This window comes from Homalodisca vitripennis, chromosome 1, assembly GCF_021130785.1.
Source record: "Homalodisca vitripennis isolate AUS2020 chromosome 1, UT_GWSS_2.1, whole genome shotgun sequence".
NCBI classification, from domain to species: Eukaryota; Metazoa; Arthropoda; class Insecta; order Hemiptera; family Cicadellidae; genus Homalodisca; species Homalodisca vitripennis.
The window spans coordinates 110,840,860-110,861,740 of NC_060207.1; the positions used below are offsets into that span (position 1 = coordinate 110,840,860).

The window sequence follows — 20,881 nt, forward strand, 5'->3', positions numbered from 1 at the left end:
ATTTTATATTATTTAATTAATTAGTAGAAATTACATTATAGTCAGTTTTCAGACATTGCACTAAGCAAAAGGTGAAGTAAAGATAAACTCAATATTTGCATTGAATCAACCTTTCCCACCATTCTTATGTACTTTTATTTAATTTATTATTCAATATAACAATTCCAAGTTTTATTTGGTCCTTTCCATCTTTTAATTTAATTTAATTAAACATTCAATTCAAACTTCCAGATCCACACCCTTGTTTTTCATATACCACAATTCTAAAATCGCAACTTTGGTTCCTTGCTTGCTAAAAATAATGAACATAATGGTTGATGAAAGCAAATTTTAATATTCTTCTGTTGTAATTTATATTTGCTATAGACTAATTATTGTTTATTTAAAAAAAGGCATTATCAAGCATACTACATCTAATTCATATTGATATTCATTCTGTTCGATTGTAATGATTATTGTGTAATAAGGGCAGGCTTACTGGTACCGTGTTTTTATTCTTTGAATAACAATGTTATTGTGATATATTGATAATACTCACAGACTCCACACAAACTTCTGTTCCTTCTTTGATCTGTTGTGTGATGGAGAGCTTGTGCGAGGAATCACTGAAAATGGTAAATATTATTAAGTTGATAGTTAACATTCAATAAGATTAACAGCAAATATACATCAATTGTAAATTATATACAGAATAGGCATGGTTACCTATATTTTGGCTGTGGGGTGAGGAAGATATTGAATATGATGGTGAGAAAGGGTATTTGGTAGTGGGAGGGAATCTCCTTGTAACTCTCTGTCTTAGAGCCCTTAAAACAACAAAATTAAAATGAATACTCATGATTACAACTCCGAATAACTGTTTTTATTACTTTTATAAGCAACAATTTAGGATTAGTCTGTTTCTTTCAATTATTGAACACTCGACATCTGGATACAATTTGAGGTTCTAAACAACAAGAAACTGAGGGTGGTTGAACATTATTGCCTCAGCACTTAGCAGCTTTAGACTTCTGTTCATCTCTACACCAGTTTCCATAGATGCCCAGTACATGATGAAAAGTTTTCCATGACCAGTTCAACCAGTATGTCATGTGTCTTTTCTTCCCCTACTACCACGGAAAGCTGCAGGTTGTTTCTGACAAGGCTGTAGTGGCGATTTTTACACATAATTATCTGATTCTCTATACACTTTTCCAATTTTCGTAACTTGCTCATCTGTTTCATTTGAAGTAATAGTGTTGAAAATGAATAATATATTGGCCTATATTTTCCACATTACTCATCCATGGGTGATATAGCCTGCCTATGTTCAATGTTTTAGAGACATGATGATCTTTATTCTTGTTTCTTAAATGGAAAAGAAATTAAGTAAGAGAAGAAATTAGGCAAATACTCATTTTCCATTCAAGTGAGTTACATTATTATTCAATCCATCTTTGTTGTACAATCCAAGTATAATGTAATTATTTCACTTTTCACCAAATTTTCCTCATGATTAAATAAATAATGTTACTAAGGTAAGATTTATATTCTTTATTTATTATTAAGAAAACAGTGGATAGTGCTGCCGCTAATAAAAACGGCATTGCTTAGTGTTGTATACATTCAGTATAGAATATAAATCTACCTTTTAGTGGAAGAAATGGACCTTATAGAATCACTCTTACTCATTTGCCTTTGAACTGTCCGGATTACCTCTTCATCAACAAATTCTTCAATTTCTGCAACAGGAAAGTAATTTTTAATATAACTTTAAGTGAAATATAATAATTTGCTTTGTATAATATACAGCGATTGATGCTAAATTCATCCACAAAAAGTAAAGATTTTAGTGAAGCTCTCACTGACCCTAATACCTCACCTATCATCCTATTGGCCAATGACATGGACAAGTGGAGTTTCAGAGTTAGTGTCCAAAATAGCTCTGAGAAAGTGTGTAATATTTTTTTAAAAATAGGCCTTTTCTAAAACATGTTGAGAGAGAAACAACCTTCTCTCGGTGAGAGAACATTATGCTCAAAGTTGCCTTGTCCATAAAGTAAAGTCTAGAATATTTAACCCAGATGGAGCTATTTCAGATTCAAATAAACCATGAATTATAAAATATGACTGGCTTGAATAAAAAACTTATCTAGGATCAAAAACTTCAGCCATAACCTAGGGGATAGTCATTATAACCAGGAGCATTTTATATTTCATGAAGTTAATTTTCTCCGATAAAGACAAAATTATTATCAATGACATTTTTCAAGAAAGCAAAATGTTGCCTCTAAGTATGCAAACCTTGATCCAGACACTTCCAAATCAGATTTTAAATAAATTAGACCTTAATTGAAATTGAGTAATTAAATTCAATAGAGTTGGTAGTTGTTACTCTAAGATGCAGAGGATCAATAGAGATCCAAATTATGGAGGCTGTACAATCAAGGATGAAAATATATAATTTAGTTTAAATACCAACAAAATTATAGTACTAAATAAGGGTGTCCATTCTTGATTGTAACGTCCCATATTTATTGTTATTAGGGAACATATTTCTGGAAAAACGGACATTAAAGAAACTCCAGTCAAATCTCCAGATTATTCAGTTTTTTACAGTTGCAGATTTTAGCTACAGATTTGTGAAAAGAATTGTAGCATTATTTGGCCTTTAGCAAGATCATCGCAATGTTCTATCACAGTGTCAGTTTAACAGTGTGACTAGCATTGACAGTCTCCTTGGTGAAACTAAGCTTAAGTATACTTATGAACAGAGCCATGTATTGTTCACTGGTATTATTAGTTTATCTTCTTCGCCAAATGTTATCAATGTTGATTGTTGCTCTTTAAGTATATTTTTACCAGGGGATTCTGACAGCCCATCCTAAACCACAGTAAACCATAACTCAGGCTCACACCTTGATTCCCGAGCCAAAATTTTAGCTTTTTCATGAGCACTTGTATGTCAACCATGCCTTTAATTCCGCGAAAGGTTACATGAGGACTCACAATAGGAATGATTTGCTTTCCAACAATCTCTTTCCGTACTACTTTTGAATTAATCTGAGGACTGGACTGATCAGAAAACTTATTATCTTATGAACTAAAGGGTTTTAGATCAGTGTTTACTTAAGTACATACATCCATATCATCTCATATTTTCTTGAACTTTATAAAAAATTGTTCAAAGAAATACATAAGTATTTTGGGATCGTCCAAAATGTATGGCATTTTAAGGATAATTGATTATAATATTTTAATAATCCACACCTCTTTAAAATTCTTACAATTAATGATCTTATTTAAGTACATTTTAATGAGCAACTGCTTTTTGGAGTTATAAAGCATATACTGTAAGAAGAGAGCAATTATTTTTACTACATCTTACACAAAACATGTAGTCCAATTGAATGTGTACATGTTACTCTATACATTCATGTACACATAGGCGTATCCAGGGGGGTTTTGGGGATTGAAACCCCCTCCCCCGATTGATAAAAATATTCAAGATATATTTTTACTTGTATTAAACTGAAATCATACTTGTATTCAAACCTTACTCAGAGTTCAGTTTGGTTTATATTTGTTTTGATAATTTATCTATGAGAGCTGACCGACAGTACAACACAAAAGTTACGCCTAGTATATTTTTCGGAATGAAGAGTCCATGTGCACGGGTTGAGAAGTACAAGCAATAAAAGCCAGTCCCTTTCACACATATCCCATGCTTTGAGTTAGAGAGACGGCGAGTAATGTCAATGAATACTAATCATCACTTTGAAGAACTAATTTGTAATAGTCTTAACATCATTCTTATCTCTACTTTTGTTGACAATAGTTGTGTACTAGTGAATTTTGTTAATATCAAGTGCTGACAGTTTTAGTAGCAACAAAAATAATAAAAGTCTGACACCTTTAGTTAGCAGACTGTTCAATCTGTTATTTCATTTGCTATTACTGCTACACTTCTCAGTAAGTTTCTACTAAAATTGTCTAACTATAGTATACAATTTTATCAAAAATATTAGAGTAAAACATAAAAAATGAGATGTTTATCAAAATTTGTTTTTTTTACTTGACCTAAATATAGAAATAAAAATGACTGCTGATATGTCAGAAATGATGCAATGATGTGTTTAATTGACATAACATTTTAATAATCAAATGTTGGCAAAAACTGCGTACACAACCAAAGGCAGGAAATATTGTGTCTTCTTAAATAATATTTGACTTAAGGTCGTATTCTTTAAACTTTTATCACATCACACAAGAGAACATTACATTTTGGTGTATATCAATATGTAAATAAAATATTAATAATAAAAAAGTGCGTTATTAGCAATTAATTGTTAAGCTCTTATTCAAATAATCTTGAGAACTTCATGAAAACTGTAAATACCTGTCCAACTTAGAGATAACATCCAAAAAGCTGTTTTTAATTCAAGAGGCGGAGTTAATGATGGTTACAATTCTAATAAGAATAATAGTGTTCTGATCAATATAAGCTTCAAGGTATTTTGAATCAAGTCATATGGTTTTATAAAAACATATTCAATTGATGATTTGATGCTTCTATTGATCTGAAAACTACGCCATAGTGCTGATGAACGGTTGAATTACTTTCTTAATAATTCTATTGAATGTATTCTGTTAAATGTCTGAACATTTTAAATTGAACATTACACCCTAAAATATATATAGTGATGGTATTGGGAGAGCGTATATATTTTCTGGGATAAAACAAAAACAAATCATTTACCTGGAATTAGCTCATGTTGGTCAGTTTCTACCAAGTGCTGCATCAGAAAATCCGAGAACTCTCCTTTCACGTCCAACAGTTCCTTAAACGTGCCTCTCTCCACAATCTCCCCTCCTTTCATCACCACAATCATATCTACTTGGGGCAGAAATGCTATTCCATGAGTCACCAGGATGCGAGTCTTTGTTATTTCATTGATATATGAAATAAAATAGGACAGATTAATATAATATAAACTTCTATTATATAAGGGTGTAAGAGATTAGGAAGATAAAGTATGTGCACATATACATATACACAGGGAGGTCAAAAAAACTGACACATTTTAAATTCAATTTTTATTCACAAAATTTTTACTATTTGGTACCATTTATAAACGTATAGATAAAAAATCAGAACTGAATTTTTTAGTGGTACTGAATAAATATAGATATGGCCACAGTTTATGGCTTTGCAGATATGAAATTGAAATTCAATCTCTTGCCTAACATTTCTTGAGTTACGCTTGCAATAACATTCCTTATCTGCTCTCGTAGGTGGTTCAGGGTTCTAATTTTCTCTGAATACACAATGTTCTTGAAATACGACCATAAAAAAATCCATAAAAATTCTAACTCCTTTGAACTCCTTGGTGGCTACTATATCGGTCCTTCCCTCCCAATCCATCGATCTGGAAACTTGTCATCAGAAACGTGTCGAAAATGGTTATGAAAATGTGATGGAGCACCATTCTCGTGGAAGTAAATTGGGAAAAAATTCCAGCATATCACAATAAATTGTACCTGTTATAGAATTCTTCACAAAAAATTGCTCCTAACTCTACCGTGCACTGAAACACAACAAACGTTGACTTTTTAAGTGTCACATTTATGCTCAAGAAACTCATGTGGTGGTTCTGATCCCCAAATTCTACAGTAACGACAATTGACAAGACTATTAACTTGAAAATTTGCTCAAATCATCATCGTCATGCTGGAAAGGTGTGCGATATGCTAAATTTTGAGTTCAACCCTGCAAAGTCATAAACAGTGGCCATATCAAAATTTTACTTAGTGACACAACATTTCTTTAGAGTTTTTCTATATATAAATATTACTGTAATTTACATTTTGTAAATATAAATTTATGTAAAAATGTGTCAGTTCTGTTTGGATCTCATTTTCGGATCTAATATTATAATAAGGTTTTTTTGCTATACGAGTTACATTCTTAAGTTTAAACATAATGAAGACCATGCCGCACATATAAAAATAAACCGATACAAGGAAATAACGGACCGGACAGAACGTATTGAAAAATTATCGTACATACTGACAGACTACTCTTTGACCTTATGATTTAAAAAAAATAGAGTTCTTCCTTAGGCCAAGCAGAACTTATTTATCACATTTTAAATCTCTATGATTATCACGAATTATTTCACAGGCATATACAGACACAGACGGATGGATAGTTGAACAGACTGCCCTTTGATACTTTAACCCAAATTAATAGGGAGCTTTCTTCGACCAAGAAGAACCTATATAGCAAGTTTCAACCCTCAAGGCAATTCTATCATTCATTTTCACACAGAGGAACAGTCAGAAAAACAGACAGACGGACTGCCCATTGACTTTCTTAACGCCAAAATCAATAGGACTTTTCCTGGGTCCAAGAGGGATCAACATATTAATTTTCAAGTCTCTAGGTCCTTTTTTTCAACATTTTAAGAATGCCCTACCTGGTCCTTAATGATTAATGAAATTGCTAAAATGTATAGTTTGGAATGAAAATTTGAGATGCAAACCTTCTTGTGTAGCTGTCCTTTTGGGCCAATGATATTGTCAAAGATGTGTCTACCGACATGAGAGTCAACTGCACTGAGTGGGTCGTCCATCAGATAGATATCTGCGTCACTGTACACTGCTCGAGCCAAACTCACTCTCTGTTTCTGACCTCCACTCAGGTTGATACCCTATAAGCAAACCAATCATTTTACTCAGTTATAATTGGCTGAGCATTAGCAAAAGTTATCACTCGAGTGACTGGAAAAATTCATTTCTGTCTGTCTGACAACACAATATCTAAAAAATAAACTAAGACATAAAGGTTAGAAATTAAAGCACGAAACTTTATTTCTACAATTATTATAGGCAATAATGACATGGGCAACCGCCAAGGACACGAGTAAATGGCAGAATTAATAAACAAGTAAACAAAATAAACACAATCAAATAAGATGTTTAACATATATAAGACATATTAACACATGTAGCCTAACTAAGCCTTCTATATTCTTCAAGAGTTTTTCCCATCTCCTTCTCCCACTATTTCCCTTCAACAAAACCCCTCTTACCAACTTCCACATATCCCTCATTACAAGATTCCCTCTCCACCATTCATTGGTTACAGTCTGAGACACGCTGAATCCTTAAACCAAAGTACAAAACACCGATTAAAAAAGTATAAAGCTTTTTAAAATAGCCCGCTATGAAAATTAATGTAAATTGTGCAGTGTACAACCAGGCCAGTTACAATACAATGCACTATACTATAACTAAATTAGTAAATCACTTTTTCTTAAATATCAAAGGAGAATATATATTTTAATATTTTCCTTTTATGTGATTTTTGTATGATTTGTATGTGATTTAATTCATATGAATACTAATATTTTGATATCTTATACTGTTCTTTGTTTATTGTAAATATTCTACTAGTTGACTTTTTCTTGTTGAGTCGACAGTCTTTTTCCTTATCTTTGTGTATTAAGAAACAACCTGATATTTGTTATTATTGTTTTTTATATTATTAATATTTTACACATTGCTGAGGTCTGGGGGATTAATTCAGTTAATTCTGAGATCCGATGCTAGAGCTGCACCTTGTAACTGAATGTTAATATCCAAATATTTACGACCTGAGTCTTTCACTCTACGGGTGGCGGCACTTACTTTTCTCGCTCTTCAATTTATAGCATTGGGTGACTTATCTCTTGTTTAGCTTATATAACCAAAGTTTTACCTTTTCGCCTATCTCAGTGGCATCTCCTCCAGGTAATATCTTCAAGTCTGGTAACAGAGCACAGTTCTCCACTGTCTTATTGTATTCCTTCTCTTCATATCTGTTACCAAATGAAATGTTCTCTCTCACAGACGCATTTTGTATCCAAGGTTGTTGAGGAACGTAAGCTATCTTTCCCTGTAATAAGAACAACAATCACTTGGAATGGTAAAAATACAGTTATGTATACACTTTAAATAGGTATGTACAGAAGTTGATTATTGTATCAGTTGAAAATCTGTAGTATGCATTTTTATCACCAAGTAAACAGATATAATGGAATATCGAAGGACCCGACAAAACATAATGAAGGAGGAGGGGCAGAATGACAGACAAACTGCCCTTCCACTTATTGACCCTAAAATCAATAAGGTTAAACCTTAGACCAAGAGGGAACTATGTCTCAACTTTTAAGTCTCCATAAGATCTTTCTATCAAGACAAACGAACAGACAATAGACAGAAGGACTTTAAAATGTCTAGGACCTTTCTATAAAGAGTTATTGCAAAGACATGTAGACGAACAGAAGGATGGACGAAATTATTTCGCCCTGTTGGGTCCATGGGAGAAGGAATATTATCTAAGGCAGTAGTTTGATTTTAATGTGATTCGAAATAGCGTATTGACCAACTCATATTTTTATCCTTAGTATATCTAGTATTACTCTTAGTACTCATCAACAAGATTTTATCTAGGTAAGAATTGACTATATTATCCTACCACCACATGAAGCAATACTTGCAAAATAAATAAACACTCAAGCAGGCCTATGATCAGAACAAAGCACATGCATAGCAATTTTTTTATTAACTTAACATTTTATTTCGTTAGATAAAATTGAAATGTGTAACACATTTGCTTTAGAAATAATGTTAGCAGTGTTTTCATTGTTTGCATTTTTATTTCACATAGATCTAGATTCCATAGATTTCTATTTATACCTTGGTATTAACAAATCCAGTGTTCTTGACCATTTCTCCCAGAAAGGCAGACAAGAGGGAGGATTTGCCGGCCCCTACGGGTCCCACCACTGCTACCAACTGTCCAGGCTGTATCTTTAATGTGATGTTGTGGAGAATTTGCTTGTCATCTTTGTCACAGCCCCATGAGAATGTCCCACCCTCTATGGTGAGTGGTTCATCTGTGTACATTGATCCTCTGTTATCTGTACAGACTATAGCAGAGCACAACAATCCTAATATAGGTATATAATGCTTATGATTACTCTTAACTATCAATACTTTATAAACAACACAGATCTAAATTATAAATAATGGTTCAACCCCTGTAGGTACCACTGTTTATTAGTATAGTCAACCTCAATTATAGATATCCTCAAACACGCTATAATTTATGACAACTACAGTTTTACAGTTCATTAGCTATCATGCTACTTCAACCAAAGTGTGTTGATAAACATCATGAGATGATCAACAAATTAGAAAATGTGTATCTGTGTGTCAAATCAGAATATATCTTACTTCTGCTCATGTCATGAGAAACTGATGTAGAATCCAACTCATCAGCGTTCATAAACTTGTTTATTCTCTTGGCGGACACAAAAAACTATAACAGAAAAGAACATAATTGTAATAAAAGATAATCTAAATAGTATTTCAGCATTTCGCACCTGTTGAAAGTTTTTGTATACATAATGTATGATTTACTATTTGATTTAAATTTAATATTTGATTAGTCTTATTTACCTTAATAACATAATTATTCACACAACGTAAAGTATACATGACAGTTAGCCAATATCAGATGTTGTAATAAATTACTTATATCTCGATTATTCCTCCTACATGCAAGCCACACAGCAAATTCAGACACAAACCAATATACACATGGCATCAAGAATTATTGCAGATGGATTGGACAGACAGTAGGCAGACTGACAAAGGTATCTAGGGCCTTTCTATCAACAGTTACCACAAAGACGCTTAGATAGACGAAACCATTTTAATAAGGCTCTGATGTGTCGAAGGAATATTTTAAAGGCAGTAGTTTGATTTTGAAGGGATTTGAAATTGTATATTGGCCCTCTGTCTCTCTACTCCCCCTCTTCCCCAACTGTCATCAGAAGAAGAAGTCTCAGTTCACGAGACCTTGGTTTCAATACTGGAGATGGTTGCGTTATATATGTCAATGACACACTTATTTTGAGAGTGCCGTCAATTACTGAGAGCGCCAGTAAAGAAGACTAAGCAATACGCATATTTGTGGGTGAAAAATGGATTCATCTTCCTGCAGAAAACCGAGGGTGATCGGTATGAGACTTTGGAAAGTGCCAATAACTTGGAAAAGTTGGCATAACTCCATGAGTTATGTCAAGAAAAACCTATTAATTTGTTTTTAGGAATGTATATTAAGTTAGTTAAAATCTGTATCAGCGTTTTTTGGTGCTTTTATTCGGAGTTCAATGTTTTGTGTATAGATTAATGTGCTTTATTGGGTTTAATGTTTAAAATGTTACGTCTTCTTAGAACCTGTGAATTTATATGTGACTAATCTTAAATTATGTTTCGTAATCTTCTCTATATCAGATAAAGTAATTACCCAAAGAGAAACTAGATCAGCTGGTTCTAATAAGTCTAAAAAAATATTTGAAAGCCGCTCATATTCAAAATGTAATTGTGCATTACGATTATTTCTTTAGTCTTGCTAAGGATAGTGGGTTTGATTTCATAGCTGTTTCCTAGACCTTTCTTAAACCAGTAATCTCTCTCTCTCTCTCTCTCTCTCTTTCAAAATTTTTAGTTAAATTATTAGAAACAACTCAGGAAAGTTAAGTACCCAAGCTTGTATTCAACACAGAATCCAGGAAGGCTAGGAAAGAAAGAATAACAAAGAACACAGAAGTTAAAGGGCCTCATCACTGAGCATAGAAACCAGTTTTTATCCTACAGAAGGAAGTGAGAAAGTAAAAAATCCTGGAAAGAATTTATATAACAGCGGAAAGATGGTAGCGGAAGATGAGGAAGGAGCAAAGAAGATAGGGCTGTCACAGATTAGCCCTTGAAGGAAATAGGGATGCAAGCAAAAAACTTTGAGGAAGAAACCAGTAATAATGATTAATGATGTGAACTTGTATCTCAAGGATAGGGAAGCAAAGACAGAAATGAATGGAAGGAGTGTAAGTAAAAGTGAAATCACTCAGGAAGAGTTTGGGAAAGAGTTTAAAACAAAACATAAATACAACAGTGAACAAAGTGGAAGAAATGCTGATGGCAAGAAGGTATATCTAAGGTAGGGTAGTGATAGAATGTTCAGTTAAGGTAAGGAATTTTTTTAGAAGAAAGGACGAGGTGTAGGTTATTATATTTATAATATCAATACAACCTGAATATAACAATCCACCACTGTTGGAAAATATTGCAGAGGACCTCTCATGACGTTGAAGAAAGCAATGGCGACAAAGGCAGTCTCGGATGTCATCACATTGTGTTCATCAATTAGGACAAATACACAAAATGATGCTAAAGAAATCTGAAAAGACGACAAAATAAAATTGTATAGTATCTGCTATATAATGGTTTTTATTTATTTCACCTATCAGTAAGCTGCTGAATGTTTTCACTCTTTCAAGAGATCTGACAGTAAATTATAAAAAAGTTTCAGGCAGCCACAAGACACATACAACTAAATACAACTCAAATAATAATGTGTAAAATGAGTGGAAGAGAACACTCCAAAGAAGATATGGTTACTGGTTACTAAAGAGTGACTACTTTCAAGTTACAGAATGAGATTGGATTAGTTCATGTACACTCTACAAAAAGCACAAATATTAAAAATTCCTTTTAGAAAATTATACAAATGACCATAGCTAATATTTAAGGTCAAATTATCTGGGACATGTTCTATTATTTTGTTTGTTTGTATGTGCCTATTCCAAAAGTGGATTGTTTATATTATTAGTTAAAAGATTAAATTAAGTAATTAATTGGTTCTATTATCATTAGCACGTATTAGTTTTTCTTTTCAATTTTCTTATTATTGTTTATTAATACCTCAAAATCCAGGAAAACTGGGCATGCTGAACTAATAGGATTGTGTTACTACATGGGTATATTTTTTCAAACATTAAGGGATTTTACCAGACTGTTTTCTTAAATGAATCAAAACATTTTAATCACTGTGATAAAAAATACATACTTTAATCAATCTAAAATCTTACCAAGAGCGAAGTACAGTTAGATAAAAATGAAGCACATGCATTCAACAAAGCTGCAGTTTTCAACAGTGACAACTCTTTTTCTCTAATTTTCAGGATAGATTTTTTGAAACTTTGCTCCCAGGCGTACATCTTCAAAACCTGCAAAAACACGAGACTCATATACTCGATTAGGTCCACATTTAACAAAATAAGGCAGAATATAAAGTTACTTCTAAAATGATTTTTTTTAAATTGTAAAATAGAAAATGTTACTCTAAATAGTATATGAAAAAATTACCCTTTACTTACTTGAGTAATCAACACTTGAAAATGCGTGTAACACATGACTTGCATGATTAATATTAAACATATTTTATATTATTATCTTAAAATAGGATGAATATTAACATTGTTAAATTTTAAAATGTGGCAAAGTTAAGAAGAATGATGTACAAATCAAATTTGTGTGGGATTATGCGTTTTAACACTTACTTATTATACATCGCAATTCTTTCGCAACCAGGTATAAATATCCAGAGATATAGAGATAGATATGTTGTTATTACAATGAACAACAAAAGTATAATGAATCGAGACAGTAATTTTTTCACTTTACTTTTTAGTAATTTACTATTTACACTTTACTATTAGTCTTTGCATTGAAAGTAAATAATGGTAAATTACAGGGCCAATTAACTCATATATGATGATCGGGTTATGGCGCTAGTTAGATACCACACTGAAAGATGCGCAAGTCATGATATTAACTCAAATCAGCTGTTAATAAGAATACTCCTGTTTTAAAACTGTTGACTAATGAACTTAAAAACGTTAACATAGTTTATATGTCAAATTGTTATTTTTATTTATTGCTTGAATTAATTTAAATGAATACACTATACATACAGATGGCGAGAGAAAAGAAGAGACCTGGCCCGTGCCGGCGCACAGCTGTGTACTAGTGTGTTGCCGCGCGGTAATTTCAGGCGCTTCGCCCCACAGCCAACCCAGCGAATTGTTTATCATAGCAATGGAACAGTGAAACAATAATGGAATTACGAAACAAGGCGCGGCAACATACTAGTAGTAGCGCCTGCAAATTTCAGATAGGCCAGAATCCAGGTCTCTTCTTTTCTCTCGCGATCAGTAAAAGATGTTCATAATATCAAAAGTATTTTCAGTACAACAAAGTTACCAACTGAAGAAATCAGTATTTTATTTTTAAATTGTTTTATTGACAACCTAGAAAATCTATGATACATGAATACACACACTTGTCTTCTGACACAACAGCAAAGAATTCCTTATTAATGCCACCCTATCCTAAACCCATATTTTACTATTAGGCCATAAATATATTTTATATTTAAGTTTCTACAAGGTTCAACCTTGATTCCACTGAGAACTTCGCTGACAGATTTGACTCTCTCGTCTTTATGTTTCATTTGTCTCAAGTGCAATGACCGCACTCTGCTTGAGACTGCAACATTTACTGTAATCACAATGACCAAAACAGCCAAGCCCGCCAATGTAGCCACTCCTGCAAGATTTGAAAATAATTAATTTTCAGACCTTAAAAACATATGTGTTAAGTTACTTCTCACATCCATACCTAAGGTAAGAATTAAAACATTGGTAAAGGTAAGAATGATAAAAGTAAAATCATATCCAAAGGGATTCAAATGCAGTTTTCATATGCTGTAACTTTTATAACAATATCTGATAGACCAGTTACAGTAACAATAAGGGTTACAGTTATTTAAAAACTTTTTGTTGGCCACTATCTTTCCAAGAATTTGCATCCCATAAAAAAATACATTTTAAAAATCTCAGTTTTCCTAATGAATATATCCTAGCTGTATATTGATTCGCTATTTGTTTTATTACATTAAATGTAATGATTAAAATGCAATGAACAAAATATGGTTATATGGCTTACAGAAATCCAATATTCAATCAGCCTGCATTTGATACAGCGACAAAATCTACATTTTGTAATGGATGTTTTATCATGTGCATAGGTTATTTCATTGAAGATATAGAGTGACACTACAGTTAGAATTGAGTGTTCAACTAAAGCATCTCTACAACTGTCTCTAGGCTGTAACCCAGCTAGTATTGTCATGCACTTCTTGTATAAGAGTAGGGTTCTTTGTACATTTAATGAACTAGATATTCCCCAGACTAGAATACCATGCCAAAGATATGCCTCAAAAAGTGCGTAGTAGGCAGTTATACGCAGTTTGAACATCACTTATTGTCTTAATTCTTCAAATGATGTATAGCTCAGAGCTTAGCTTCTCACAGAGACTTTCTTAGAACACTCTACCAATATCAAGAAAGAGAAGGTTGTGTGCTTGTACAATGCAAATTGGCTCTCTGATCCAATATTACAAAACTTGTTATCTGTATTTTAATAACTCAAAATTTAAGAGGTGGTTTTATTCTTAGCTCCATTTGAATAGTATAATTTTATTCTTTTAGGAAATAAAATTTGAATGACTGCTAAAAATGTAATACCACATAATTTTATTGGCTCGTAATTATTAAGTAAGTTTGTAATGCCTCCCATGCATGAAATATAGTTGTCAGGATGAATCCTAGAAAGCAGTAGTATGCAGGAGTGAAGCGGTGAGCTTGCGTTTTTCTAATTTTTTTGTTTCAATTATTCTCTGAGCAGTCAATGTTTTGCTAAACATTGTGAATTGGTATTTAGAGTAGAGAATGAAATCAAGGCAACAAAATCTCGCACACCTAGTTAGGAAATGAGTGCCATTCAAGAGGACATATATGGGAATTGCGTAAGCATGAAAATCTAAATTGTATCAAATTTATTTTAGGTTAGTATAAGAGTTAGTGGTTAAAAAATTGTTTTTATGAATGCAAGTTGTTAATATTTACTGTTGCTTTATAGATCTTAAGACCTTCCAAAGTATTTTTTTTATTTGATATTTTTATTATATATTTTTTAAGTTGAAGACAACCTGTAATGATGACATAACTGACATTTTGGATATTTCTTCGCCTTCATAAACTTAGAGTAAGTAATCTTAGGCACTTACTCGTACATTATGTTGTGCTGACATTTCCAAGAACTCGATTTTGAATTTGATAAAGGATAGCAGAGTCTGAATGCTTATGAATTTAATTAATTGAACGTTGAAGAGGCCTACTAGTTTATTTCATACTATCGTGTGTATTAATTATAATATAATTTTTAATTATTTAGAAACAGAATATAAACTTTTGCTGGAAATAATTTACTCTGTTTAAAATAAAAAAACAAGGTGGGGAGTATGCCACGTGTCCATGTAACTGAATTCGCAGAGAGTACAAATCTATAGTTTATTTAATTATCACAGTGTCCTGTGGTCAGAGAAACACATGGGTAACCATACAAAAAAGAAATGGTTACATTCCTCAAGCATACAAAATATAAACGTACCAGCCTACTGAGTGATACGCTTCAATGGCACTCAGTTAATTTTCATGTCTAACCACCACCACCATGATAAGATGATGAAATTCTCATATATATATATATATATATATATATATATATATATATATATATATATATATATATATATATACCAGCATGATTTTTTTACAATGCTTAAACATTATAATAAAATATTTTAATTAATTTTATCTAATTCAGTGAGCTTTTACTACAGTATACAATTTTAAATATGAACATCTCCAATGTTAAACACTTACCAAGTATGTTCCACAGGAAGTACATGCAGCCTATGATGGTTAAGAGGAGGGTCCAAGTAGCGTGCAAGGCTAAAGATGTATCAACAAATCTTTGAGCATCCACCGCCATCAGGTTCACTATCTCACCAAAGGATCTGCTCTTCCTGGCAGAGCTAGAGATGCGAAGAGTCTAGACAAGCATTTATAATCAAGAACAATAATGAAAGATCACGAATTTTCAGTAAAACAGTACAATATAAACAATTCTGATCTTGCCATGATTGATTAAGTTACTACCAATGAGTTACTCATCTCAGCTTTGATTTACTCATCTTAGCAAGTTTCTCATCTCTTTCTAGCCTCATCTCTATAATGTTTTATAAAAGAGTAAATGTATTTTTAATGTGCATGTATTGTTTTGATTTCAATATAGATTAAAACAGTTGGAACAAAAATAAATTAAATATAAGCACAATATTTTGAAAAATTCCTTTTTTTAAGTAAACAAGAAAATCGCTTTATGGTAATTCATAATTTATTTTAATTTAATTAACAAAGCCTTTATTAAAGAGGCGAAGTTAGTGCTATAAATTCCCCTCTACCTTTCAACCTCAATAACTAATACACATGGTTTACTAAAGTTTAAAGATGTTTTAAATTATTTTTTTAATTTTGAGAATTTTTATAGAATCCACCCAATTATACTTTTTTATAAGAAATTGTGTCATAAATTAATTTCTGATACACTATGAGTCTATAGAGCTTTCAGTTACATAATTAAGAGAGTACAGTATTTTTCAGTTTCAGTCTGACTTTAACTTTTAAGCCAACTAGAAGTTATTGACCTCCGATCAATTTCTTATTGTTGACTCCTCTAGCCCACTTCCACCTCTATAACCACGCCTCTAACCCCATGCAACTTCTTATGCTCAGCAGATGGATACCAATCGTACCAGCTTATCCAGCCCTCTAGTCATACTCCTCTAGCCCCATTCCACCTCTAGTTCCCTATCTGTAGCCCCACGCCTCAAACCCCATACGTTACATCACATACCCTTGATTCTCCATCATGGTAAAACATTGATTTAAAGCTACCTACACCTGGAAAACACTGTACTTTCCAAACAAAAATTGAGAACTAAATTTGCTAATGTAGCTCGTAGTTTTAAGCAGTCAGCAATGAAGTATACATATATTTACAATATATAATCATAAAGAGAAGGTGCATCTAGAATTATCAGAATAAGCATTTGAGTACAATAGTTTCTATAACACCAACTTGAATACGTGAATATGCGTGATTTACTGAATATGTTTGAAAAATTAGAAATAACTACAATTATATCAAAATAATATTAATATAATAGTTAAGATAAAGATTCTTTCAGAGACTGATCTTCTAATTTAATGTAACAGTTTTTATTGGTATATCAAAGACTTGAGGTACTGTCTCTCCATCCTTGTGGCATTTAAGTTCTAAATCTCCATTTGACTGATGATTTATTGCAGTGGGAACAATAATTGTTTATTACCTTTTTGTAGATGGCAGACATGATTGCTGTCCTCCAGTTCACACCAAGGCCGTACATTATGTCACTGGCATGATGTAAGCAGATCGTCTGGAGCTGGGAAACTATGAGCATACCGATCACGTATAGGATGCCCTTCCACATGTAATCCTTGCTCGCCACAAATTTTATCATTAAACTAGAATAAAAATTGGCTTCCAATTGTCTTATATAGAATGATACATTACTATTATGTACAAAGTAAAAGTAAATGTTGAAAATAATATAAATCCTAATTCACTGAGGAGAAATTCCTGTTATAAAGATCCTGTAAGAAAGCTCTTTCTTTCTTATGGAATAACAACAATGCTTACATGTTTAATAAATATATTCTTGGTCTGGTCCTACGAGACCACCATAGTGGCCTTTCTTTCTTGAATTTGTTTTTGATGATGGAGATGATTGAGGAGTTATAGTTTTTCTAATATTTTCCATCATTCAATTAAACAAAAAACAATACCATTACGTTTTCAGATCTAGAATTTAGTCTCTTCCTTAGATGGTTAAATGATGTAACATATAAACTAGGTTAAAGTAAGAAATCATAATAATGAGATGTGATACGACTATTTGTAGTATTTTGTGTTATGCATTGGTGTGTTTTTTTTTTACTTTAACATAGTATCTTGAAGTGTAAAAATAGTTTATCAACTTGAGAACAATATCACATTACAAAGTTTTAAATGCTGTTTTTCTATGTTTTTGTTTCATTGAATGGCATTTGTATGATTAAAGTACCATTATATCATTGAGATCATTGAATATAGCCTAATCATGAAATTGGAAACCCCGTTGCATCCATGGCCTTGGCTCCTGTGTGTGAGGTTGAGGTAGCGCATATCATTCAAAGTCTGGTTACTCAAACGCTGCTGCAAGCACATTTTGAGACCACTCACCAAATTGATCAATTTCTCATTGGAAACGGGAATCTTCCCGTCTCTTTTGAAAACAGCCAAAATCCCAGTTTTCAAAAAGGACGATAAATGCCTGACAAGCAACTATCATCCGATTGCAATCCTTCCAACTTTCAGCAAGATTTATGAAAAAGTTTTCTAAGTTTCTAAGAAAGACTCAAAAGCTTTCTCGTAAACAATGAGATCCTGAATCCGGAACAATTTGGATTCAGAAGAAACAAATCCACAATTGACGCAGTAAACAACCTTTTGGAAGATATTGTCGATGGATTGGAAAGGCGAGAACATGTGATAAGCATATTTCTTGACCTTTCCAAAGCTTTTGACTGTGTACACCATGAAACACTGATGCACCAGTTAGAAAGGTGTGGCGTGCAGGGTCTCCCGCACTCATGGTTCTCTTCCTACCTGAAGGACCGAGATCAGTTTGTGGAGATTTTGAACGTCACATCGAACAAAATTCAAATGGTCCATGGTGTCTCTCAGGGATCTATCCTAGGGCCTCTTTTATTTCTAGTCTATGTCAGCAGACTGAATTCAGTAATCCAGTGTGGGAAACTGTTTCAATATGCTGACGACACGACTCTCTGTTTCAAAAGCAAATCAAAAAAGGATCTTGAAATCAAATCATTCATGGAATTGAATTCATGTATTCAGTATTTCACTGACATGAATTTGAAAACCAATCAATCCAAATCAAATGTTGTACATTTCTGCCTTCGTCAAAACGACAGCTCAGAAATGCCAGCCGTGTTTGTGGATGATGTCCTTTTCGAGGAAACGAATTCCACAAAATTCTAGGGAATGTAGCCTACATTGATAGTGGTCTGACATGGAATGACATCTGTGCTAGAGTTGCCTCAGGAATTTATGCCTTGCGGCACCTAGCAATGTTTTGTCCTCCCGAAGTATTAAAAATGGCCTACTTTGGTCTGATTCATCCACACTTTGCGTATGGAGTGTGACTTTGGGGTGGATGTGCTAAAAACAAAATGGATCGTGTTTTCAGACTGCAAAAGAAAGCAGTCAGAATTATTCAAAAATTTAAATTCAGAGAGTCGTGTAGGATATCTTTTGGGGAGCTTGGATTATTGACTTTGCCTTGCCTGTACATCTATGAGGTGATCGTGTACTGCATATCAAAATGTCAATTGATTTGTGGTAGAAACGTTCACCAATACGAAACTAGAGGCAGGGACAACTTAAGAACTCAGCAACACAGGCTGACGCTATCTTAACGCCTCCCACTTCATGTTGGTGTCAAATTAATCAATAAGCTCCCTGACGGAATAAAAAATTTCAACAATCAAAAACAATTGAAAGCTCATCTTAAACGCCTATTGGTGTCAAAGGTGTTTTACTCTGTCGAGGAATTCATGATGAGTTGCTGGGATAATTAAAACGATAATATGACTGAAATTGTTGGATTTGAAGTCAGTGTGGCTATATTTGCTTAAATGTAGAAAATGTATGTCTGACTGTGTGTAAATGGTTGTATTGAATTAACTGTGGTTTTAACGTTGTTCATATTTTGACGATTGCGATACAATGATATATTGTCTGATGCAATAAAGATTTTATTATTATTATTATTATCATTGATTACAATATTTAATTCTACATTCAGCATATACTGTATTAGTCAACTAAGGTTATCCTAAATGTTTAGAGTGGGGTATTTTTCAACCATTGTTTTTCTGTTTCAACCATTGGGATCAATTGAAATATCATTAACATAAAGTTGGACATTACAGTTTCTTATAGTTGCTATAGTTTATCGAAAAATAACAAACTTATCAAAACAACCAAATTGAAGTTATAATGCATTCTTGTATTGGCAACAAACCTTCTAAACCACAAAATTTGTCCTTTATAAATTTTAATTTTTGTTCATGAATAATGTTAGAAGAAAATATGAAAAAATAAGTTAGAAAAGTCTTTTATGAAGAAATCTTCAATGTAATGTTATCAAATATAATTTTGTTTGTTTTTACGACAAAAATAATAAAAATTGGACGAGATTTGGAAAATCTGTTTTAAGCCTATCTAAACAATGACTCAAGCACAAGATTATCAGTATTGAAATACTCTTGTATTTGTTATTGACTTGAGAAATGCATTTAATCCTGTAACATATTATATAAGATTCAGCAGAGATTTTAGATCCTGATGGAGACCGGACGTCATCAACAGATAATTGAACACTGTCAATGTTTTGAACGTACCAATAAATCAATGCCTCTAAAGTACAATATACTTGATTAACTGGAAATAGAGAACATATTTTAGGTTTGTTATGACACTTGTTTTCAATATTAAACACACCTCTATGTAAGTGAGGTACTCCCTATATGTTATATTATGGAAGTAATTCATCAAAAATATTAATAGCTGGAAATTTCATTTACTCGTTAGAGCATTAGTTAAAGTTAGTTTTTGGCTTCTGGTCCTGTAATAGAAAATATATGTATTTTTAGAATATTTTTGAAAAAGGTCCAACTATAAATTTATCCCACTTCTCAGGTCAGATTATAATTAAAACAGTCATTCATAGCTCCATATTGCTTAAATTATCTATGCAACTATCCCACTTAAATCACATATGCCTTTAGACTGTAGGGTATTGTGATTCTGAAGACTAATGACTATTAATCAGCCAGATTCAGGTATTGTGTATATGTAGGAGAAGGATAATGTGGATTAAGCAGAGACCAAGTTGGCTGATAGCTACTTGGTTCCCGCTTAGGTTTCTTTCCTAATT

General features: G+C 32.6%; 1 protein-coding gene across 4 annotated transcripts in view; it reads right to left on the reverse strand.

Moving 5' to 3' along the window:
- Positions 1 to 20,881, reverse strand: part of LOC124369150 (multidrug resistance-associated protein 1-like) — a 54,113-nt gene that overhangs the window by 18,572 nt on the left and 14,660 nt on the right. For 3 of the 4 annotated variants that reach the window (XR_006923045.1, XM_046826944.1, XM_046826936.1), the window contains exons 8-19: positions 17,171 to 17,345; positions 15,660 to 15,828; positions 13,328 to 13,479; positions 11,961 to 12,098; positions 11,123 to 11,269; positions 9,262 to 9,346; positions 8,722 to 8,921; positions 7,742 to 7,918; positions 6,525 to 6,692; positions 4,739 to 4,919; positions 1,628 to 1,721; positions 539 to 605 (exon numbers count right to left, since the gene is read on the reverse strand). Coding sequence is in view for 3 of the 4 variants with exons in the window: in XM_046826944.1 (XP_046682900.1) it covers positions 539 to 605; positions 1,628 to 1,721; positions 4,739 to 4,919; positions 6,525 to 6,692; positions 7,742 to 7,918; positions 8,722 to 8,921; positions 9,262 to 9,346; positions 11,123 to 11,269; positions 11,961 to 12,098; positions 13,328 to 13,479; positions 15,660 to 15,828; positions 17,171 to 17,345 (1,753 nt within the window). In the remaining variant the exon portion in view is untranslated. The remainder of the gene's footprint in view (positions 1 to 538; positions 606 to 1,627; positions 1,722 to 4,738; positions 4,920 to 6,524; positions 6,693 to 7,741; positions 7,919 to 8,721; positions 8,922 to 9,261; positions 9,347 to 11,122; positions 11,270 to 11,960; positions 12,099 to 13,327; positions 13,480 to 15,659; positions 15,829 to 17,170; positions 17,346 to 20,881) is intronic. The other variant, XM_046826957.1, reaches the window with a different exon arrangement.